The sequence below is a fragment of the Vanessa cardui genome, chromosome 29 (assembly GCF_905220365.1).
Source record: "Vanessa cardui chromosome 29, ilVanCard2.1, whole genome shotgun sequence".
In the NCBI taxonomy this organism is placed as follows: domain Eukaryota; kingdom Metazoa; phylum Arthropoda; class Insecta; order Lepidoptera; family Nymphalidae; genus Vanessa; species Vanessa cardui.
The window spans coordinates 185,102-211,278 of NC_061151.1; the positions used below are offsets into that span (position 1 = coordinate 185,102).

Below are 26,177 nucleotides of genomic sequence, written 5' to 3' on the forward strand. Positions count from 1 at the left end.
TTTTTACGCTATGATGCCTGTGTGTAACTGTTTTGTTGCTTTAAAGTTTTGCCACTCACACGCGGAAGTTTCGTATGAGATGGGAGAAGTAGCGTCGGCAAAACAGTTGCACACGCGTGCGATGTGCGGCCCCTTACACGTTATCTCCGGTTGTTTAGTTCGTAGCCATTCTCTTTGCTGGGGGTCTTCGCGGGGGGCGGCTTGGCGACCGCATGGCCCTCCAGTCGCAGGGTGCTCTGACGGTGGGACGACCTGACGCAGAATAAAAGTTAAAACGAGTCCATCGCAGGCACTCCTAGAGTATTCGAATCTCAATAAATAACGTAAGCAAAACAATAGTCGATTGTATCTAAGATGATTGATAGATACAGAAAATTTAATACGAGAAAAGCCTTTTAGTATCCCACGGCTGGGCTGCGTTTATAAATAATAAATAAATAAATATGAGACAACATCACATACATTACTCTGATCCCAATGTAAGTAGCTAAAGCACTTGTGTTATGGAAATCAGAAGTAACGACTGTACCACCGACACTCAGACCCAAGACAACATCGAAAACTAATTATAATCTAATCTACATTGATTAGGCCGGGAATCGAACCCGAGACCTCCAAGTGGCGTACCCATGAAAACCGGTGTACACACCACTCGACCACGGAGGTCGTCATAGGTTTATAAGTTACTAGCGGTCGCCCGCGGCTTCGTCCGCGTAGATAACGGTTCATAATCAGTCTTTTAATATCCCTACTGCTGAGGCACGGTCACATTTGAAGAATTACTGCAACCGGCGCTTGGATCTATTGTGATAAACCTCAAATTCGTGATCACAACGCCTCAGCCAGACCAACATCAGCCACGAATCTGATGAGGTTCTTAGGGTCGGAAGCCATTATGACCTCTAAGGACCGGAGTTAGAACATTTTATAGTTCTATCTTTTATAGTTTAGGCATCATACGCAAAAAATCAACTTATTTGGTAGATTTTTTCCTTTTTTGTCCGAAAAACCCAAAATATCTTATGGAACCCTATTTTTTTTTTTCAAAATAAAATTTAGCCTATGTTATGCGGGATTAATTTAGCTTTCGAATGGTAAAAGAATTTTTAAAATCGGTCCAGTAGTTTTTGAGCCTATTCATTACAACCAAACAAACAAAGTTTTCCTCTTTATAATATTAGTGTAGATAAGAACGTCATGTTGGGGCTGACCGGATGAGGCAGGTGACTGCCAGTAGGATGAGTAGCAGGCCGAGCGCCGACAGTCCCCAGCCCAGCGCCGCGCGCGCTATGGGCGGCAGCGCCGTCGCCAGCCGCAGCATCGACGACACGGCCTCCGGCAGCTCGTCGATGCCCTGCGCAGTGGGCCGTTAGTGTGTGTGTGTGTGTGTGTGTGGGGGGGGGGGGGGGCAGGGGGGGCGGGGCGCGGGCACTCACCTCCTCGAACCACAGGATGGGGAACACGATGTCGGGGAAGTTGGCGACCTGCTTGATGTCGACGACCTGCGACACGGCCAGGTTGATCTGGATGCGCGCGCGCGCCCGCAGCGCCGTGCCCATCTCCTGCGGGGGGACGCGTTAGTGGTGGTGGTAACGGTGGTAGTGACAGCGGTGGTGGTGGCTGCCGTCAGGCGCGCGTACTCACCGGCTGCACGTCGATGTAGAGGCGGTGCGCCTCGGGGTCAGGGGGGGACACGCCCTCCACGGCGTCGCGCAGGCGCGGGTCGGCCAGGTAAAAGTGCGGGAACGACAGCATTATGGGGGAATCTGGAAATGCAGTACAGGTTGCATGTTTAGGGTGCCCTCGATATTACTTTTGGCTCTTATTTTCAGTGTATACATCATATTTAGAAAGTATTTGTTCAGGTTAATTTCTCTATTTATGTGATGTAGAGTATTAACCAAATAAACAAGTTCCCATGGAATATGGCCTAGTAGAAGATCTGTGTTTAAGATTTAAGATAAGTGTTTTACAAGGATCTTCTTTGGGTCCTTTTTTATTTTTTGTATATATAAGTGACCATTATTTTTATATTAACTAAAAATATTTTCTGCAAAGAAAGATAAAAGAGCAACAATTTAGTTTCTTGCTAGTTCTTCTCGATACAATCTAGATTCTGAACCGGTGTATATCTAAAAATATATTGTACAATGACAATTCAAAAGTTCTTCTACAAACCTAGTTAAATAAAATATATTTTAATTTGATTTATGAGATAGTTGGTACACACAAGTGACCTATCTCTAAATACTTCAAATAAAATAAGTCTATTATAAAAATACTAGACGTAATTAAAACTAAAGCAAAATGTAACGCTATATAGAGCTGTAATATTGTTCTGGCAAATAAAACTCCACCCACCGTACTGGCACAGCGAAACGTTGAAGAGTCCGTTGGGCGCGCAGGGCGGGCCGGCGGGGCAGAAGCACTTGTTGTGCTCGTCGTTGGCGAACACGTCCTCGGGCGGCGTGAACCGGAAGCCCTGCACGCCGGCCGCCGACTCCACGTCCTTAAGGTATCTGGCAACACCATCTCAGATGAGAAACATCTCCTAGCGCTTCAGGGGTGAAACCGGCTTGAGTGCCTGACACTCTCGTATATATTCTAGCCCCTCTCTGTACACCGTTCACGCACGAATTTCGTACTATATACTAGTACTATTTCTTAACTCAATTTACATTACAATAATAAGAAGAGAAATATATTGTATTACCGAAAATCGATGTTTTTTGAAAAAGGTAGGCGGTCCTAACGACCAAAGATAAATGTAGACGTAGAATATTAACTATTCCTTGCTTCACCAATGTGCCATCTACCTCGGGAACTGAGATGTAATGTACTTGTGCCTGTATTTGAAATGTCTCACTTCCCTTCAAACTGGAACGACAATTCTGAGTATTGTTGTTTAGCGGTATTATCTGTTTAATGGGCGGTACCTACCCCGACGGAGAATATCTGATTAGTGGGCGGTACCTACCCCGACGGGCTTGTACAAAGCCCAAGTACCAACATTTAGTACAACCAAGTAGCGACATTTTAATTTCAAACTCACCTTGGGAAGTTGTAAATATATTACATTTACTTTGATGAGAATGATATCTAATATATTTAAAATACGATTGATCATCATATATACATCATATATCATATAACTACCCGATCCGGTCTTCATAAACGAATACATTGCAAAATATATATGTAACTTTAATTAATAGAATTGATCTGATGAATCCAATCGTTTGATTTTTCCATCTTCGATAATCATGATCCATGGAATATCTGATAGGTACCCACTCAGCCTGCAAATTTGATAATGGGTGGTACATGGTCCAAGTGGCTTGCACCGACCACCATAATAAGGGGATGTCATTGAATATAAACTCCCTGTGAGTCTGACTTCAGAACACAACGAAAACGATAACTCATCAAGCGATCTTGTTATCCCGACATTAGGATCTGTAATTCCGTAATGTATTTATAACTGCCTCGTCATTATTACATCGTTAGAGATATAACGATGTTACATATTAACCTAAAAACTAACATATAAAAGCTTGCAACGAGATTATGTAACAGAAACGATTACACGATACTTCTAGAACTTATAGCTCTCGAAAGTTCGCTGGCGTAAATCTCAAACTCAAATTCCTTTCAATGTAGAAGAATTACACTTAATTGTTTATGGTCAAGTTAAATACAACTACCGCTTCGGAAAAAGAAGCACCCTGACCTGACCTGAGAAGAACCGGCGAAAGAAAGTCGGCATGTCTTTTTTTTGTCAAATTACTTAATCATAAGCTCAATAAGCATCAAGAAGCATGCTCGAAACAATATCTTGCTTGCTTGTTGCAATTTTAAATAGAATAATCTGATTTTATGTTTTAAGTAACAAGTAAGAGCTTGTTGATATCCCCCGACTGGGCTATGACATCTGACCGATAGAAGAGAAGTCCATGCTACCGCTCTACTACAATGCTTGTTTCTACATAATATGTTAAACTAACACTAGCAACTCTCTTCCTATGGACTGCTATTGATATTTTCCTAATGAGTAATTTAACTTCCAGACCTGAACTTGGGTCAGAACCCTTAGGTCAGAACCTGGCTGATCGAGTGATCAGCAAGGCAGTTAACTACCCTTTCTCTTATTCTTAACATAACTTCCAATTCGACACACACACAAAAAGATTCGTCACTGAAATGTTAGGAAAACGATGAATACTGTAGTTTAATTATTATGAAGAGTAAGTGGGTAGCTAATAATAGGATTGCTTTTGGATATGAAAAGTAACAAGCCGCCCTAAGAGAGGGACACCCTGGACACGTACGGTCTTAGCTATTTGAGTGTTCTCTAGCGTTCAACATATGTATATCATTATCATGACATAGTATAAGACAAAGACGCTTACAGCTGTCTATCTGTATGCTTCGATCTTTAATTTTACGCAACGGATTTTGATGCTGTCTTTTTTAATAGATAGAGTGATTCGAGAAGAAGATTTTGTATATATACATAGACAATATAGTAAAGAAACACTGATTATATCAGAAGTTTCTGTGTCATAAATATACAAATTCTATGGAATATTTAGTATCAGCATTGCACCCGTGCGAAGCCAGGGCGGGTCGCTAGTTAAGTATATAATTAGCGAATGTTTATGGTGTTACGTATTTGACAAACATAATTGTTATGTTGATCAGACTGCTTACGGAACGGCCATTGTTTGAATTGATTTTGTAAACACGCGTTCGTATCACCGCTGTTGATGTATCGAATTGCCTTCTAGGGACTGAGGATTTGTTATTAAATGCGTGTACCGACTTCAATGATTCAACAAGACTTAAAGTTTTTTTTGTATTTAAAAACTTTATTGATTCAATTCCAAAAGGACATCTCTAACCAACTTTTAGACCACACTTATGTTATAAATGCAAAAGTATCTTTGTTACCCCTTCTTACTTAAACTGCTGAACCGATTTTATAAATAATATTAAATATTGGACAACATCACATACATTACTCTGATCCCAATGTAAGTAGCTGAAGCACTTGTGTTATGGAACATCAGAAGTAATGACGGCACCACAAACAGCCAGACAAGAGACAACATAGATATCGAATGAACTTTTTCTACATCGACCCAGACGAACCTGGGACCTCGGAGTGGCGTGCCCATGAAATCCGATGTACACTTTTTTTTTTCACCTCTCTTGAGTGAAATGGGGGTGACAGTTTGCATGCTACGGGTATTTTTTTTAAACGCCACACATCCTCAGCACGAGGATGTGTTTATCATATGTATGTGTTTGTCTTTCATTTGTTTGTTTTTTTTCTCCCTGTAGTTGGGTCAAAGTAATTCTTCCAGGAAAAAGTAAATATTTTATTCTAACAGATCTAAGTAGCACAATAGTTAAGCAAAGAGTACCAATCGTGTGTGATACTCAGGATAGGGAAAAGATCACAGGAGATCTATTCTATCTTTTATTTCTGGTGGTTGGCTGGTTTATTACCTGAGAGGTAGAAGTCTGCAGAGGTCCTTATCGTAGACCGCGAGGCTGTCGTTCCTGGTGATGTGAGGGGGGAAGATGGAGCCGTCAGAGCCGGCGATGCTGTTGCACTCGTCTGTGGTCCAGTGGGGCAGGCGTTCCCTGTAGTTGTACCGCTCGAAGATACCGTACTTGGTGATGTCTGACGCGCCACTGAACATTGTGACCTCATCGGGTGACGTGCCGTTTTTCTGAAAAGTTACACGTACATACTTATTATACGAGCTAGGCAAGGCAAGCACCGCTATATGTATGTGCTTAATTTGTGTTTATAATTCATCTCGTGCTCGGCGGTGAAGGAAAACATCGTGAGGAAACCTGCATGTGTCTTAATTTCATCGAAATTCTGCCACATGTGCATTTCACCGACCCGCATTGGAACAGCGTGGTGGAATATGTTCCAAACCTTCTCCTTAATGGAAGAGGAGGTCTTATCTCAGCAGTGGGAAATTTGCAGGCTGTTACTTTTACTTTTACATACTTATTAGTCATTCACTAATATTTTCATGTTATCTATATTATAAATGTTAAAGAAACTCTGTCTGTCTTTCGCTCTTTCACGAGCAAACCGCTGAACTGAATCTGATGATTCGTATGATGCAAAATTCAACTCCAAGAAAAGACATTGGTTACTTTTTTTGCTTAACACATGACCAATCACTCAAACGCGAGGGAATTCGCGGGCGTCTACTAGCAGATAATAAAGAATATTGATATAGTTAACTGTAATTAATAAATGAGTTGATAGGTGCGTCTTATTCAAGGGGAAGGTCTTAGTAAAATCCACATTAATGTAATACAAATCTAAATCCGGCCCTGTTCAAGATGCACAATACAACCCATGTTTGGCGTCAGCTAGACGAAGATATCGATGTACATTACAACAGAGATCTTAGCGATGTATTCTATGAAAAGTCAGAAAATGAACATTGTACAGTTCATTGTGGTCCTTGTTATGGACAAAATGAGTAAATATCTACAGATAAAACACGACGACTAACATCACTTAGACGGCGTCCTAATACATAGGACACCTTATGGCTACTCACAGGAGATACATTTGTAACGTTTTTAGCTTTAGTTAAGTCACAAATAGACTATAGATAGAAATATGTTGACTTTGCTTGAGAATGGAGTTATAATATTGTTAATAAGATATCCAAATTCATATATTCTATGTAGAAAATTATTTCTAAAAATATAATAGATTAAACCGGAAATGTAAACGAATTAAAGTAACGGTGTCGTTGGCTACACAATAACGGACTTGCGATTAGAGCGGATTCAGAACTGGTTATCACAAACGTACCTTCGGCTATCACTACATATTATAGAACAAAGTGCCCAGCCGCGTCTGTCTGTCTGTATGTTCGCGATAAACTCAAAAACTACTGAACGGATTTTCATGCTTTTATCCCTAATAGACAGGGATTCATAAGGGAGGTTGAGGTATGTCATTCATTAAAGGTTTTTGTGTAAACAAGTTGAAATAGAACGAGAATTGTTAAACATGTCGGAAAAAAGCGACAAACAAAACATAAATAAAAGGTAAAAATATAAAAAAAAAACTACTTATTTACCAACCGTGCGAAGCCGGGACGGGCCGCTGGTATAGTATAACCTTATGTTGCCATCCGCTTATACTCGTATTTTTATGACAAAGTTCGACGGGCCAATCCATTTGATGGTAAGTGGGAAACATGGCCCATTGACTTCGGTATAAATAAAACATCACTTATGCCAATCACCAATCTTAGGAACTACTTGACGGTTTCCAAGTTGTATCGGTTTGGAAGAAATGCTGCACATAGCGTATAAAGCTAGTTCTTCAGTGTGATTTTGTGGAGTAGAGAATGCCTTACGAATTTCGCTGTTATGGATTTTCGTACATCAAGGTGCGAGCCGAGATGGCCCAGTGGTAAGAACGCGTGCATCTTAACCGATGATTGCGGGTTCAAACCCAGGCACGCACTACTAAATATTCATGTGCTTAAATTGTGTTTATAATTCATCTCGTGCTAGGCGGTGAAGGACAAACAGACGTGAGGAATATTGCATGTGTCAAATTTCATAGAAATTCTGCCACATGTGTAATCGACCAAACACATTGGACCAGCGTGGTGGAATATGTTCCAAACCTTCTCCACAAAGGGAAAGGAGGCTTTAACCTAGCAAAGTGAAATTAACAGGCTGCTGTTGTTGTTATTCGGTGCGGATGAAATGTTCAAGTGTTTTATCGGTAATTCCACTTGATGCTCTAAGTGAACTTACCCCGTAGAAGAGACCGAACTCCTCGTAGGGCAGCTTCTGTTCCTTCGGCACGACGTCCTTGGCCAGCTTCAGCAGCGGGTCCTCGTAGCCCCAGAGTAGCTGGCCGACCGACACCTCGACGAACGGCTTGATCTTGAGGATGTCCATTATGGAAGCCATCGCGAGCCGGAGGAACCGTGCCGCGTTCTTGGACTGGGAGGTTGCGCTCTGTTGACAAACGTGTCACATTAATATTATTATAATAAAAGCAGCTGGTAAATGTCCCGATATTGTAACAAAGGCCTCCAGTCCCATAGGCTGTGCTGTTTATTAAAATGTATCAGAATTAAAGTCAACATGTGCACGATTACTTTCTAGTCGAAAATCTTTCGCACACACAAAATAGGCATAAACGAATATATGAAGTTACAAATGAATATATTAAGTTAAAGATTGTAAACCCTGATTACAAAGACGATTTTATTGTTTTACGTAAGCTCTATTAGACTACTATCAATATAGGAAGAAATAAGTAAGGAATCGCATTCAATAGCTATAGCATAGATAGTGGCAATATCATAGATATTTTAGAATGATAAGATGTATTAGGTACATGAAAACTTGCATATATTGGCCCTGGGACGCCAGGCCCAAGTTGTATCTGTACTGAGCAATCTCATCTCTTAACGCTACATCCCAATCCAATCACAAGAGGATGATAGCCATTCGAATTCATTGACGACGTAAGGAATGATTTTAATACCTAATCGCGCCAATGTTTATGAGCGGTGATGATGCTAGCCATCAGGTACATAAATATTTGTAGTAAAAGTCCAAGTCAAAAATCTTTATTCAATATAGAAGTTGACGACCTCCGTGGTCGAGTAATTTGTACACCGGTTTTCATTGGTACCCTATTCCGAGCTCCCGGGTTCGATTCCCGGCCGCGTCGATGTAGAAAATTCATTGGTTTTCTAGGGTCTGGGCGTTTGTGGTGCCGTCGTTACTTCTGATTTTCCACAACACTATTAGCTTTAGCTACTTACATTGGGATCAGAGTAATGTATGTGATGTTGTCCAATATATTGTAAAGTGATTACACTTGCTTATTGATAGTCAAAAATCTACTCCTGGTTCGGAATTTAACACCTCGGATCTGAGAAGAACTGGCGAAACATACTCAGCGGGATATAACCGGCTTTCGTCATTTGTTTCATATCCTTAAATTATGCTGATATGCAGCATAACGTTATCTCAAAATCACATTAAAATGTAAACTATCACGAATAGCAAACGTGTGGAACTCTCTGGAATTATTTCTTATTAAAAAAAATACGTTAATCAAAGGTCGTTGGTCAAGATTTATTGTACACTTTACAATCAACAAGTTTTAGAGGAAACCTGTTTGGAGGAAACACATCTTGCTTGTCAAAATATCCGTCTCATATTCCAAATAACATTTTTGTCCCATTTGCTTAAACTTTTGTTGAAACTCTTGAACTTACGAGTAATACTAAGTGATTAACGACCACCGTGGTCGAGTAGTATGTACACCGGTGGATACACCACTACAAGGTCCCGGGTTCAATCCTAGCCGAGTCGATGTAGAAAAATTTTATTTGTTTTCTATCTTGGGTCTACTGTTTGTGGTGCCGTCATTATTTCTGATTTTCCATAACACAAGTGCTGTAGCTGCTTACATTGGGATCAGAGTAATGTATGTGATGTTGTCCAATATTTATATATGTATTTATTTATTTATAATAGTTTTAAAGGCTCCATTAGAAGTTTAACACCTCGCCTCATTGCCTCCACTGGTGACAGGAGGTCTGGTTCGTTTGCCCAGAGGATCGGAATTGCGATTCAACGGGGAAATGCTGCTAGTATTCTTGCCACCATTACACACGGTCATGATTTATTTTTAATTGTTATTTGTTAACAGTTAATGACTTAATTTTAATAGTTCAAGAAGACTTTTTAAGCACCGGTTTCCCAAAATTAGTGATGATGTAAAAAATGGCCATATTCTTAAGGCACCATTAACTATTAGGTACACAAAAACCAAAATATACTTTATTCAATAAGCTTTTACAAGCACTTTTAAATCGTCATTTAACAACTTTATAAGGTGAAGCTACCACCGGTTCGGAAAGTAGATTCTACCGAGAAGAACCGCCAAGAAACAATATACGATTTCATACGTCTCTTTACCTATTATATTAAATAAAATACAGTAGCGCAGGTGATGCACCAACAGTTGAAATGTGGTGAACACTGGAACACTTCTTAATTGCAGGATGTTACTAAGAATTTGAATATTGATCGTTTGATGTCAGAGCAACAGCTTGTAATGTCTGCCTTAGACCAACGATCTGTGTAGGCTTTAAAATATTGCCATATATAATATATATATCCTAATGTTAGCAGATATATATTATTTATTAAGTATGTCATAGTATGTTTAGTGAGCACAGCTTTATTTGCATTTAAGTAACCTCTAATGAAATAAACTTCACAAACATTATTGAGAAACATTTGATCATTACAAACATTCTACTTAAAGAATTATTACTTTGCGTACGAACTAAAATCAACTTTAAATATATACAATTAAATCACATTATTCGAAGGCAAATGTAAATATTTCACCAAACAAAGAATTATCGACTCTATTTCATTAACAATAGAATTTATTTTACCTTATATATTTGCGTCTTATTAGTTATAATGAATTCATTATTTATACTTGCGATAATAAGTCTTACTCGTGTTGTCATAGAATTGTTTTTGGTGTGACATTAGTGAGTTCATTGCACTAAGCGTGATTAGGTCCTTGATCACGTATGTGCTAGGTAAAGAAATTTTATACGATCGCCATGGTTTTGATTGTTTAAGGATAATCATTATCGATTTGATTCAGGAGAATTGGGGACTTAGTTGCATCTTTTTTACTTGGTGGCAGGGCTTTGTGCAAGCCCGTCTGGGTAGGTACCACCCACTCATCAGTTATTCTACCGCCAAAATAACAGTACTCAGTATTCTTGTGTTCCGGTTTGAAGGGTGAGTGAGCCAGTGTAACTACACGCACACGGGACATTACATCTTAGTTCCCCAGGTCGGTGGCACATTGACGAGGTAAGGAATAGTTAATATTTCTTACAGCGTCATTGTCTATGGGCGATGGTGACCACTTACCATCAGGTAGCCCATATACTCGTCCCCCAAACTATACCATAAAAAAAAACACTACAGGTTATAAGGTCTCAGTATGTTGATTGAACCAATAGGCCGGTTTTGTAAGAAATGGTAACATTACTGTCAGTGCCAATGTCTATAATAACCGCTTACCGTCAGGTGGCCCGATTAGCTGTTCACCTTATGATATAAAAGAATATTTATGAACATGATATGATAAAAAGCGTGGAGTTAATATTTGTTGATATCCAGGCTATATTACATATATATATGATTGTAAAATACAAATTCTCAGTAGAAATCATTCCAAACGCGACGGTAGCTTCATTTGATATAGTTCTAAAACGACGATACAAAATGCCTGTAAAAGCCTACTTGAATTAAATATACTTTGATTTTGATCTTACTAATTTTGAATAAAAAATTGGTTGGTTGGTTGCCTGGAAGAGATCGCTATGTAGCGATAATGCTGTTCTATCAAGGCCAAATCTATGTTATATTTATTTTAATTTGTCAGTGTGGTGTACAATAAAAGAATAAATAAAATAAAATATAGTAAAAGATATATCAGTCTGTCATTTCAAAATGCTATCAGCCGAATGTTTTACAGAATATCGTCCAATGGGCGGTCGCTGGTGACCACCAGTACCACAAATGCACGAATCCATGGTCACCGACGACACGGCTCGGTATTTGTGCGTGAACAAACCGTATGAATTAACAATGACTCAAAACGTGATCACTGTTATATTAACATACCGGTTACTGACGACGCGAGCGTTATAGGTCGCGGGTACGATCCCGGCTATGGCATTTATACTAGTCTATACAAAACGTTTAAAACCATTAGTATAAATGAGTAACTGTTTGTTACCTATTCACGCTTAAATTGCTGCATCGATATGAATGAAATTTGCCATGGCGATAGTAGAATACCGAGACATTGGTTAGTTTTGTAAACCACCGAGGGTATAACGACCTTCTTGGTCAAGTAGTCAGCCAGATCCTGGGTTCGATTCCCGGAAGAGTCGATATAGATAAATTTCATTAGTTTTCTATGTTGTCTCGGGTCTGATTGTTTGTGGTAGTCGTTACTTCTGATTATCCACTACACAACTGCTTTAGCTACTTACATTGGGATCAGACTAATGTATGTGATGTTGTCCAATATTTATATTAATTAATTTATTATATTTATGAAATGGGGGAGGTTCTATGCTTATATAGATCTATTGTATATAAACTAATTATAATTTTTCTTTTTTGTGCTTATCCAATCCAAATAATTAAAAGATGATTTAATTGTTAAGGATTTTTGCAAATCGTATTTGAAATCTCATAACTAATATTTTTACTTAGATAAAGTATTTTATACTAATATTATAAGTCTATTATCGAGAGCGTCTTGTTAATTTTATTACTAATAAAGTAAATTTAGTATCAATCTTAAGTATTTTAATTGTTATTGGAACTACATTGTTTATTATTCCAAAAGCCTCTTGTGTATTTCATTTGTGTAACATTTAGTGTTTGTATATCTATACTATCAATATTATAGATGTGAAACTAACTCTGTCTGTCTGTCTGTCTGACGTTCTTTCGCGACCAACAAACCGATGAAGCGAGTTTGATGAAATTTTGTATGAAGCAAACTTGAAGTCCAAGGAAAGCCATAGGTTATTTTTTTGCCTAATACACGACTACCAACCCCTAATAATTCTTAAATATTATAATTACATTGATATATATTAGAATTCAAAATTAAATTAAAAGCCTTTTAATCGCATTTAAGACTGTCTTGTGGGAAGATTATGTTTATAATCTGTATATACACATCAGAGTGAGAATGACTATAATTATATTTATTACTTAAGGAATATAAACATGGAGCAGCGTTTTAAAATGATTTGCATTCAATCGTGTCCATTTTCAATTCCAGTAGTGAATAACGACGTGCTTCTTAGAGAAGCATTAAATACATACATACAATTAAATTTATTATTAGATTTATTAGCCTTGTCAAATTAGTGTATGCCCGGAGTTGAATGTGTGACCTTCAACTTGTCAAATAATCTTTGTTGCATACTGGATTGATTGAGTGAGCCAGTGTAACTACAGGCACATCTCACATCATATTCTATCCTATATATGCTTAGATCTTTGAAATTACGCAACGGATTTTGATGCGATTCTTTTAATGGATAGAGTGATTCGAGAGGAAGGTTTTTGTATGTAATACATGAACAATATAGCAAAGAAACACTGATAATTTTAGAAGATTCTACTGCGACGTCATATCATTGCATCTGTGCAAAGCCGGGGCGAAAGAGGTTAATATTACTTACATACGTCTATATCTAATGGTGACCACTACATTAAATGACCTAATTACCTCTCCAATTGGTCTCTTTCTATAAGTCGGAAATGGTCAGAGTTTTCTCTCGGCACGAAATATTCAAATAGGATAATTCAATGTGGGCGCGGGTACAGCATCCGCGTGCTCTGAGACGGAACGGAGACAGCGGAACTTATAACAGTGTTGTGCAACGGAGCGCCCCGTCTGGCCGCAGCGCACCATCTCAGCTCTACGCTTATGTAATGTATACATGTATTTTTCTCAATCATTGAATTTATTTGCAGATGCCAGTTCTTCTCGGTAGAATCTACTTTACGAACCGGTGGTAGCTTCACTTTATATAGTTATTAAATGACGATTCAAAAGTGCTTGTAAAAGCCTAGTGAAATAAAGTATATTTTTATTTTGATTCGAGTGGGCAGAAAACAAGAGGAGTGTGCACAAAGCCCCACAATCAAGTTAAGATTCTTAATTTGAATGAATGAATGAATGAATTATACTTTATTGCACACCACAAACAAAAAAAAGTAACACAAAATTAATAAAATACAAAAATAGAATATAAAAAAAAGAATTAATAGAAAAGTGTAGTGTAAAAATTTGTTTATATACATAATATGTATTTCCGTACGATCGAGCATAACTTCGTCGTACTAAGTCATATATAGATACATAAATATGTATGTATATATGCTAGCAAAGGAACTGCATAGCTGACTGCGACATCATTGATATATGATATTCAAATCGTTTTTTTATAAAACCGCCGCCTGCTTTAAATTCCAAGCAACGTGATTAATTGTTACCGACTGTACAAATAATATTTATTTGGTAATCAGCTAACACAACCTGTTGCATTATGTATTGTATCGTAATCGAAACCAAAATAGGTTTACGTAATTAGTTTAAACACACATATATTGTATCAGTTGTTTGCTGCAGTTCGGATACTATAAGAATGTGTGAATCGATCATTTTGTAACGTACAAATCAATCAATAAGATGATATTTATTTCTTAGTAATTAAATCAAAGCTTGAATTAAGATGCTCAAATGTAAAGCGCTGCTATAGCCAGGCGTGGCGATAAATGAATAAAATATTTTTGGTCTTATTTTCATCTTGACATATGAGAAAAACTTCTACCAAGAATGAGCAATCGTATGAATGACTTAGGAGTGCCTAGAGAATACAAACTTGAGTACAATTTTGAAGTTAGAAATAGTTTTCTTAAAAAAAATTAAGGTTTTTTAGGAAAATACGATGGAGTTATTTTTTATTAAGAAAACCAAATGAAACTGCTCGCTAATTAGACTGCTTCACAGCTTAAAATTTCATCACACTTACACGTGAGATAAATACAAGAGAAATACAGCCAAAGTTAAGCATTATCATTGCGTAGTACAAAACAAAGTCGCTTACCGCTGTCTGTCCTCATGTATTCTTAGATCTTTAAAATTACGCAACCGATTTTGATGCGGTCTTCTTTAATAGATAGACTGGTTCAAGAGGAAGGTTTATATGTATATATGTATAGTATAATGTCATACCGTATTGTGCTGTGGGGCAATGCAGCCGCTATCCATACCATATTTGTGCTACAGAAGAGGGCTATTCGCGCAATCTACAACCTAGGAGCTAAAGAATCGTTAAGGAATAAATTTAAAGAAATCAAGATATTGACTGTTGCTTCTCAATATATATTCTCTAATGTTATGTATGTACGAAAAAATATTAAGGATTTCATGAGAAAATGTGATACTCATAACATTGGTACAAGGAACAAACACAAACTTGTTACTCCTGTTACTCGACTGCGTAGAGTCAGTAACTCCTTTGTGGGGCAATGTATACGGTTTTACAACAGGATCCCAGAAAGCGTTCAAAATGCCTCTGTTGCCAAATTTAAAAAAATTATTAAGGAACGCTTGTGTGCAAAAGGTTATTATACAATTAATGAGTTTATGATCGATAGCATACCTTGGGAATGAAACGATCGCCTCCTGGCTATTTCATCTCATATTAAATTGTTTATTTATATAATACATAAGACAAACAAAAAAAAAACCCGCTGAGTTTCTTTCGCCGGTTCTTCTCAGGTCAGGGTATTTTCTTTCCGAACCGGTGGTAGTGTTTCAATTGACCATCAATAAGAAAGTGTAATGCTTCTATATTGAATAAAGTTATTTGAGTTTGAGTTTGAGTTTGTAAAATACATGCACAATGTAATAGAGAAACGCTGATGATTTTAGAGATTTGTAATGTTTCAGTATTTTTCCCGTGCAAAGCTGGGACAGGTTGCTAATATTAAAATAAGTATAAAAATGAATTTCACATGAGGACTATTACTAACTTTCACTCTTTTTGTCAGAGATCTTATCTGCCTGATTAGTACGGTAAGTCACAACAATCCATAGTCAAATACGCTATAGGAAATATTGACCACATCATCGAGCTGAGGAATTAAGATGTCCCTAACATCTGGTGTGACCCTTAAAACCGGAACTTAAGCTGTGTTACGACACGGTTAGCGTCCGAACCGGGGCGTAACAGAAGGCTCGACAGACGTACGTACAAATTATATAGTGCGTAATGTTCCGTCACGATCTACTTGCGCTCCGTATTGATTGGGGGTCTTCGAGAAAGTTAATTTAATGTATGACTCATACGATTTGTGTTCCCAGATACTTGATATCAGTGTAATGTATGTCGTTACAGTTAAAATATTGGTATGACTATGAGATAGGTACTGACTATAAGATAGGTACCACTTGGTGGTAGGGCTTTGTGCAAGCCCGTCTGGGTAGGTACCACCCACTCATCAGTCATTCTACCGCCAAATAACAGTACTCAGTATTGTTGTGTTCCGGTCTGAAGGGTGAGTGAGCCAGTGTAACTACAGGCAAAAGGGACATAACATCTTAGTTCCCAAGGTTGGTGGCACATTGACGATTTAAGTAATAGTTAATATTTCTTTCAGCGTCATTGGCGATGGTGACCAATTACCATCAGGTGGCCCATATGCTCGTCCGCCAAACTATACCATAAAAAAAATGAATGACTTAATTTTATGAAGAAAAAATCATTGTTTTTCCCAAGCCTCAGTTCGATCTGTTTTGATAAAAAAAACATAATAATGTAAATAATAAGCAATTAATTTGAATCTAATATCCAAGATTATCTAATATACAACACCATCGACCAGGTAAACCAATTCAGGAGGCTAGGTCTTATGGTATCCCACCAAAAACATTAAATGTAAAAAAATGCCATGCCTCTCGCTGCAGTCTTTCCATCGTAAAAAGTTTTGAGATCTCATAATAGCCAAGTCCTATTCAAATTATTATGTAGTTAGAAATCAACATTTAGTAATTGTATCAATAGTTTTATTTATATTATACTTATAGTGACTTGGCAATGAGCACAAATAAAAAACTGCTTGCTGCCTGGAATTATGTGCAAATGTTACTGACGAGACCTGTGATCAGATTATTTGTTATGTGTGAACCATGATAGTCACTATCGACTACATGCTCCAATACAATAATATTAATGAAATGATGATTGATATTACAAACAGACACTCCAAACTATTTACAGCAATCGTTGGCAAAGTTTGGTAACAAAGAGTCGATGATCGGGGTCACTCTCGCTACGATCTTCGGCTCGCGGGTCGCAATTGGGTAACGCGCTTAACTGGCTGTTATTGTAAGTGCTTGTTGATATAACTGCGGTGTGCGCTGACCTTTCACACGGAGCCTTCGTCTACATTACAATACTTTAAAAAAAATATTACTGATTCCAACACACTTGACTGCGGAAAACAGATTTACGTAGAAGTTACAAAAATTGTGCGATTTTCTTTTATTTTTATATTTATAAGAAACTAGCTGTGCCCGCGACCTTGTACGTGTATAAATTTAACAACAAAGATATTTTATCGTAGCCTAAGTTACTCCTTATATATCAGTTATCTGCCAGCGAAAGTCCCGTCAAAATCGACCTAGCTGTTCTAGAGATTGGCCGGGACACACAAATAGAATCACAATGATTGTCAAAAATGTTATTTTGGTTATATGTACCGTGTATACATACATATGCATTGAGTAAAAAAGGGCTATTTTCATATGACAAACAAACATTCTAATTTTATTATATTTATAGATATACAAAAACTGATATAATTTAAACAACATTCTCTTTTAATTAGCCACAATGGCAACCAATACATGAAAATAAACAAAAGATTTTTTTCTTTTGTTTAAGCCTTCTACAATAACAAATGAACCAATTATCACACACTAGCTATACGTCCCGGATTCACACAGATACAACAATGCCTTTATATAATATTTAGATTGAAGATGAAACATAAAAACAAAAAAAAACTCTTTTTTCAAATTCCCGGCTTTTGTCTACTATTAAATTCATATATTAGTTTTACATATAAACCTTCCTCTTGAATCTCTCTCTATTTACCGACCGAAACCGTATCAAAATCTTAGCGTACAGATCACAGGAAGCGATTTTTTTATATACTATATAGAAAATACAAACATATATAAATGCGAACACACTTATATGCTACAACAACAACGAAACAAAAGAATTAGAAATTGTGTTAGAAAAATATTATAAAAAGCATTTCCGGCGGCTGTATAATTAACACCATGATCTCGATAATGTAAAAAAAACATATGATCGCTGTAGTTTTTTTCACCAAAGTGTCTAAAATCGAAAGTGCGGGTCCTCGGTCGAGTGAAAGGTATCGACCCACATGCGGCGTCTCGTTTTTATAATATATTAAACAGAACCAATGAATGTTATTATATTGTCTTGTTTTTAACATTAAATAAGAGTAAAAGTCGAGGATATACATATATGTTTATAGGTATATACAAGGGTTATTGGTAATTCGATGTATTCCCGTTAAGAGGTGATAGGGGTGACTATTTGCAATACTTTAAACTCTCATATGCACGATGCAAAGTAAACCATTTTTGAGTTATCTCGTATTTTAGATTTTCTCAAAATATGAAAAAAATGCAACTTTTTAATTTATTTTAAAAAAAGTATTAAAATCAATTTTTTTCTTCTGATTTATTAAAACCATTAAACACTGTATATTTGTCAATACTAAAACAAAAATTATCGGTTCAAATTAATAAATACAGACGTTTGTAGACTGCTTCTGGACTTTACACTAAAGTACTCGAGTTGAGGAAAATTTAAGACCCAAGACAACACAGAAATATAATGAAATTTTTCTACATCGACTCGACCGGGAATCGACATAAAGTAAAAACAATACTATAAATAATTGTATCAAGTATCAAGACTACCAATGTTCAGTAGATCTTGAACCTAAGGCGCCATTGACATATAGCGCTTCCGTCTTCGAGTTACACAGATTTTAACTTAATTTTAAACTTTAAAGCTACAAGGCGCCGCGGAGGTCGTTACCAAGGATTACGTGATAATTAAGATTAAAAAAAAAACACATATATATCTCCGAGAAGTGATTATATGTTCTTTAACTTTTACAAATATAATGTAATTATATAACTAGGCTAGAACTCGCTGACCTTGTTAACTGGTCGCGGGTTCGAACCCGGGCAAAGACCAGTCACTTTTCACGTGCTACAGTAGTGTGGTGTTGAGCTCTAATCCCTCCCCAAAAAAGAGGAGGCTTAAAACAATAGTGGGGCTGTTACTTATTTGCTGTGTGTTTTGATATCAGTTTGTGATGAAATGGCCCCAACACTTTAAAGTGTTAAATCAGTCTTAAGCTATGTCGAGGCCCTTTGGTACCCATGAATTTGGGGCCTTTTGGTAGATATTTACTAGCAAGTACAAATAAATTGCTCATAGCCTCAAGTAAAGTGCATTATCGAACATCGTCACTAGCCTTTTATTTCTTCCAAACATGTCAATTTCGAATATGTACATAACTGTCAACGTGAGCACAAACGTGTGTAAGAAGTTCTTCGGGGCCTTCTCAGGACGGGGGCCCTGGGCATGCGCCCCGTGTATCCTATGGTAAAGACTGTAATGAGCCTATGTCCTGTCTTCAAGGGTTTACGCTTGTTTCGTACCAAATTTAATCAAATTCGGTTCAGTGGTTTGCTCGTGAAAGCGTTACGATACGGCTGTTACTTTCGCACTTATAATATTAGTATAGATAACAATTTAGGTAATTTAGGTAAAATGTGCCGTTGGATCTTACCAAAGCAGATAATGAGATTTCTACAAATATAAACTATTTAGATGGCCGAGATGGCCCAGTGGTTAGAGCGCGTGCATCTTAACCGATAACAACGGGTTCAAACAGGCACCACTGAATTTTCATGTGCCTATTTTTTATTTATATTTCTCGAGATCGGTATTTAATGAGAACATCGGGAGGATAAGCATGTCTCTAATTTAAACAAAATCTGCCACGAAATCCACCAACCCGCACTGGAGCAACATGAAGGAACAACCCAATAGTGGGAAATTTACAGGCTGTTACTTATAGTTATATAATATTACTATTAAAGGATTTAGAAACCAGAATAAATTGTTATTCAAAATTGACCGTCTGTTCATTTAGCGCAACTGTATTGATTTAACTTCCGAAATAAGATTCTTATTTTATATTTTTCATTTCTTAATATACTAAATAGGTTTCGACTTTCATAAAAAACATAAAAGCAACTTGTAATTTCCTGTAATCAAAAGTACATTAAATATATCAACCTTGAAACTTAATACTGCTATTTTTATTGGTAATCTAATTAATAAATAATATATCAAGACACAGTATAAAACAAAGTCGCTGACTGCTGTCTGTCTGTGTGCTTAGATCTTTAAAACTACTCAACGGATTTTGATGCGGTTTTTTTAATAGATAAAGTGATTTGAGAGTAGGGTTATTGTATATAATACATGGACAATATAGTAAAAAAATACTGATAATTTTAGAAGTTTCTAATGTGATGTCCTAAATATATAAATTCTGTAGTATATTTAGTATCAGTATTGCACCCGTGCGAAGCCGGGGCGAGTAGCTAGTATATAATACATACAGATTTAAAAACCGCCGACGAAGCTGACTGACGAGTGGTTCGATAACATAGATATATACCTAAATAATGACTTATATGTTATAGCTCCAATTAAAATAAAGTTAATTACAAAACAATTATATAAAACCCGTAATTAAGATTATCCGTGAACGATCGATGCGTGTACATTACAAATATATCCCTTATATTCTTATGATAAGATTCATTTTGGCGTGAACGATATACGAAACGTGTTCGGCAAATTATATACCACACTTGTTGTATATAAAAGGGGTTTTTAAGTTATATAATGTGTGTTTTTATTATAATAACCGGGTCAGACTTTAAACTTTTATCCAACCTCAATGAAGAGAGGTTATTTTTGTTGTATTGTATCCACTAATATTATAAATGTGACACTGTCTGTGTGTCGCTCTTTTACTGTCAATCCGAAATTGACGAAATTTGCTATGAAGCCTTGAATTTCGAGGAAGATCATAGGCTACTTTTTTGCATTACACATGATAATAATCAACCAATAAAACACGGCAATAAAACCGCGGGCCACAACTAGTAATGTAATAAAGCCAATTGCAAAACAAGAAGTACCTACTTAATATAATAATAATAAATATTAAAATAATTTTTAGTTTCCATATTTATTAATCTACAGTTGTTTGTCTGTTTCTTTTCCACTGTAAAACCACTGAATCAGATATGATGGAACCTAGTAAGAAGCAAAATTGAACTCCAAAGAATTTATACACACACGTAGATTTCATGACATTCTATGAGCGCGTGAAAAATTCATTTTCATCTTTTGCATATAGTGTCAAAAGAAGTACAATATCAAAAATAAGTGTTCTAACGCCAGATCTATCAACATTTTGATTTTTCTTTGTCGATTCATAAATTCAAATCATTTGTATAAATATACATTGATAAAGAAGACATATTATTCAATACAAGATTATATAGATGATAAAAAATCATGGAGCTGATTATCGCTGACCTGTAAGCAGGACTATATGCATATAATTGAATTTAACTAACACAACTTTGTACTGTTGAAAATGAGTAACTACTGAGTTTCTTGCTGATTCTTCTCGGTAGACTCTACATTCCGCACCGATGGTAGGTTCACTTATGAGTTCTGTATATGTCAATTCAAAGTACGTTTTGGGCATGTTTTGATGGCAGCAGGTACTCACCAGCATGGGTATGTTGGGCACGACCACCGAGTCGTCGTCGGGCCCGGCGCTCAGCTCCGGCATGAAGGTGTACGTGCGCTTGTAGTGGAACGACAGCGTGCCGTTCTCGTTGTCAGTTATGTTCACCTTCTCCCACTCCTCGCTGCACGGAAACATATACAAACTTTAACAAATGCTTAACTTTAAAGTACAGAAGCAGTGTACTAAAGATATTACCATTCCTTTATTATGTCAGAATGAAAGGAAAAATAATACACGTTTGGTTTATTTAATGTTTATTTTTCAAAGTAGCAATTTTTGAAATGATTATTTGTAATTTCAAAGGTTTTAAAGGTACGCACTCTTTGAAATAATTTTGACTTTTCGTTAAACTTACGAACTATCAAAACTCCTTCTCACTCCCTTGTGGAAAACATAAGACATGCTCAAACTCAAACTCAAATTCCTTTATTCAATATAGAAGCATTACACTTACTTATTGATTGTCAAATAAACACTACCACCGGTTCGGAAAAAGGAACACCCTGATCTGAGAAGAACCGGCGAAAGAAACTCAGCGGGTCTTTTTTTTTTTGTTATTTTTTTTGTCAAATTTATAAGATACATAGTAGTATATGATTAGAAATAGCCAGGAGGCGACCTGGTCGGCCCTCTCCCACTTCAACTGTCATACGTAATATATGAATGGCCCCTATACTATAAAGTTGGTGCTCCTGACTGACCAAAACACGGACAAAACTGACTACTGAGAAATTCAAAAGTTCTGATATTCGGAACATAGGTAGGTTAATTTTTTATACGACTACAATAAGATATGCATATTTTAGATTGAAAGACAGAAATACAAAGATAATTACATACTTTGTTTATTTCCGTAAGACGGATAACATTCTCAGCTTTTCATTGGCATAATACGCATGTACATACATACAATTTTACTTAGTGGTAGGGCTTTGTGCCCGCCTGGGGAGGTACCACCCACTCATCAGCTATTCTAACGCTAAACAACAGTACGCAGTATTGTTGTGTTCCGGTTTGAAGGGTGAGTGAGCCAGTGTAACTACAGGCACAAGGGACATAGCATCTTAGTTCCCAAGGTTGGTGGCACATTGACGATGTAAGGAATAGTTAATAAGCGTCATTGTCTATGGGTGATGCTGACCACTTACCATGAGGTGGCCCGTATTCTCGTCCGCCAACCTATTCCATAAAAAAATTCTTTCCTCTCGAATCACTCTGTTCCAATAAACCTTAGGTGTCACCTAAGGTTTATTGGAAATTTTAACCAGTTAGAAGTTGGTTACTTTTCCTATAAATAAAGTCAAAGATTGATGTTTGCGTGACGCACGAGTAGCTGAACTTTGCACCAACGAAATATTAATTAGTATGACCAAGAAAAAAACTTGTTTACAAAATTTATTTTACAAATATAAATATCAAAGCAAGCGCCGAGAAGAGTCGACGTATCGCATGCTTGTAACTAACGTACAATTAAACTGACTAATGTTCTATTCAACTCCAACGATCAAAGGCGTCAGTCAGTCGAAGGCTCATCAAGAGTTAATCTTCAAATATTAATAATAATAAAAACATTACGCAGTTAGACAAATATTATGAACTACAAGGTCACGAAAGTTTCCAAGACACAATTTTGAGGCTTAAAATCCAGAAGGGACTGATGGTCCCTTAGCTCGTAATAGTAATATATTTAATATAATTTAATACTACGCACTCTCATAAGCCTCATCTCTATGTACATAACGACCTCCATGGTCGAGTGGTGTGTACACCGGTTTTCATGGGTACGCCACTCCGAGGCCTGGGTTCGATTCCCGGCTGAGACAATGTAAAAAATTTCATTAGTTTTCTATTTCGTCTCGGGTACCACAAGCACCCAGACCCAAGGCAACATAGAAAACTAATGGTAAACTACATCGACTCGGCACGATCGAACCCGGGACCTCAGTGGCGTACGCATGAAAACCGGTGTACACACCACTCGACCACGGAGGTCGTCAACTGCCTGACATGATGACCAATCCCTGAAACGCGAGCGAAGCCGCGGGCGAAAAGTAGCGTTTACATATAAACAACAGTGTTGAGATTAAGTTTGCATAGCTCTATAACAACAAAAACAAAATGAAATTACTCTTTATTTATCTTCCATGATCTATGGATAAGACTAATCTTCATAGAAGTTATCCTTCTTCGATATATTATGGAAATTTCCATTTGTAAAGCTATATTGAATCGGCCCTTAGTTTGCTAGCTCTATCGTCGCATTGTGATGTAACAGCAATCTTAAATGCGGTCAAGAACAAACTTATAAAATAATAATTTATGCCTCGAAGACCTCTGGGGGTTGAAAACGTATGATACAAAATGGCTATCTGGTAAGATAATAAAACCCAGAGTTACAGATTGAAATCTTTGGTCCAGGCAATAAAATAAAATAATGTTTTGCTTTAAAGTAATTGTTAGTGGCATCTTTAGACTTTCACTGGGGCTCTGAGCAAGCACACACACACACACACACACACACACAAACATGCACTTCTTAAATATACTTCTGGCAAACAGCAACACTTAGTATTATTGTGTTTCCTTGACAAGTTTAGGGATGGATATTATTTCCAACAGTCCCAAAGTCTATGTGTGGTGGTTACCACTCACCATCTGACAAACAACAACAACGGCCACTAAATTTCCTACTGCCAGGCTAAAACCGCCTCTCCCTTTGAGGAGAAGTTTTGGGACAATGCGGGTTGGTGGAAAAACTATGTGTCAGAATTTCTATGAAATTAAACACACGCAGGATTCCTCACGATTTTTTCCTTCACCGCCGAGCATGAAATGAATTATAAACACAAATTAAGGACATGAATATTCTGTTGTGCTTTCCTGGGTTTGAACCCGCATTCATAGGTTAAGATGCACGCGTTTAACCACTGGGTCATCTCGGCTCGCATCAAACATCCTGAATATAATATAAATAGAAATCCAATCAAGTGTATCTCCATAAGTCGTATTACTAGAGTGATAGAATGAGGATTCTTCTTGTATTTATGGTCTTAGCCGCTGTTATCAGTCACCGAGGTGTTATACTAATTGGAATTTGTGTCAGTTCTTCTCGTAATGAATGTTTTGTCTAAACTATTCACTAGAGATAACAGGACAACGGCTATCCTCTTCCTAATTGAATTTGACTAATGACAGATTAGTCTAGACGTAACATAGTTGTTAAATGACGATTCAAAAGTGCTTGTAAAGGCCTCCTTGAATAGAGTGTATTTTGATTTGATTTGAATATCGGAACATTCTTGTAATGATTACAGTTTAAAGTTATTTAGAACTGATGATTATTGCTTAATGGTATTTTAATTGAATCAGATTTAGATTAATGGTTTTATTTTGTTACATAATTAAAGCCTTTTGAGGAAATTTTATTTGACACCTTTTACTTTTTCCTTATTGTCTAGACTATTGGTATTCAGAATCTTTATTTTATTGATTAGCAGTGAACATTAAGCATGTACTTCGATAACTATGTATTATTTATTTATTACTTTACTCTACTATAAACTGTAAACAGTTACAAAACGAAACATAGATAAAAATACATAGAAAAATCAACAAAAAGAAAAACCGACTTCAAACAAAACACTATTTTAAAACAAATTAATATGAACTAAAAAGTAACCGGTTTTCATGGGTACGCAACTCCGAGGCCCTGGGTTCGATCGCCGGCCGAGTCGATGTAGAAAAAGTTCATAAGTTTTCAATGTTGTCTTGGGTCTTTTTTTTTTCTTGCCGGAAAAACGCATTGGGTGTGTGGGACTCCCCGGAGCCCTGAACGCCGAGTGCGCCCAAGCACGCCGGGTTTACCCACTAAAAAACCAGCGGTACCCTCTCCGTCTTTCGGCGGACGCCACGGTATCGCTTACGAATGCTACCGTGGTGTTGTCTTGGGTCTGGGTGTGTGTAGTACCATCATTACTTCTGATCTTCCATAACACAAGTGCTTTAGCTACTCACAATGGGATCAGAGTAATGTATGTGATGTCCAATATTTATTTATTAATATCCTGAACTGCTTTCCACGGAACCATAATTTAGCATTGATTCAAATGATACTCACGAGTAGACATAGGGCCCCAGCTCGTCCAGCACCGGCTTGGAGCCGTTGTTGAGGAACTCGTCAGCGTTCGTCACGTTGTACACGTAGACGCGGACGAACGGTCGCACGGGCGGTCGCGCCCACCACTCGAACGTCATCGAGCCGGGGCGGAGCACCAACTCCTGAAACACAAACACGTATTAAGCAAAATCAAAAATCAAAATATACTTTATTCAAGAGGGCTTTTACAAGCACTTTTGAATCGTCATTTAACAATTAAGTGAAGCTACCACCGGTTCGGAGAGTAGATTCTACCGAGAAGAACCGGCAAGAAACTCAGTAGTTACTCTTTTTCAACATTTAAAAAAAATACAGTCATGTTAGTTAATACAATTATTTAAATTAATATATCCTGCCTGGAAGTCAACAGGTATTAATTCCACGCTTTTTTATCATC

General features: G+C 37.1%; 1 protein-coding gene across 2 annotated transcripts in view; it reads right to left on the reverse strand.

Annotated features, from left to right (window-relative positions):
- LOC124541892 (scavenger receptor class B member 1) overlaps window positions 1-26,177 on the reverse strand; it is a 105,803-nt gene continuing 79,626 nt past the window's right edge. For both annotated transcript variants that reach the window (XM_047119804.1, XM_047119805.1), the window contains 9 exons: window positions 25,742-25,902; window positions 21,604-21,745; window positions 7,819-8,025; window positions 5,512-5,738; window positions 2,362-2,519; window positions 1,645-1,766; window positions 1,437-1,562; window positions 1,212-1,354; window positions 1-252 (listed from right to left, as the gene is read on the reverse strand). In XM_047119804.1, coding sequence (XP_046975760.1) covers window positions 141-252; window positions 1,212-1,354; window positions 1,437-1,562; window positions 1,645-1,766; window positions 2,362-2,519; window positions 5,512-5,738; window positions 7,819-8,025; window positions 21,604-21,745; window positions 25,742-25,902 — 1,398 coding nt within the window. In that variant the 3' untranslated portion in view covers window positions 1-140. The remainder of the gene's footprint in view (window positions 253-1,211; window positions 1,355-1,436; window positions 1,563-1,644; window positions 1,767-2,361; window positions 2,520-5,511; window positions 5,739-7,818; window positions 8,026-21,603; window positions 21,746-25,741; window positions 25,903-26,177) is intronic.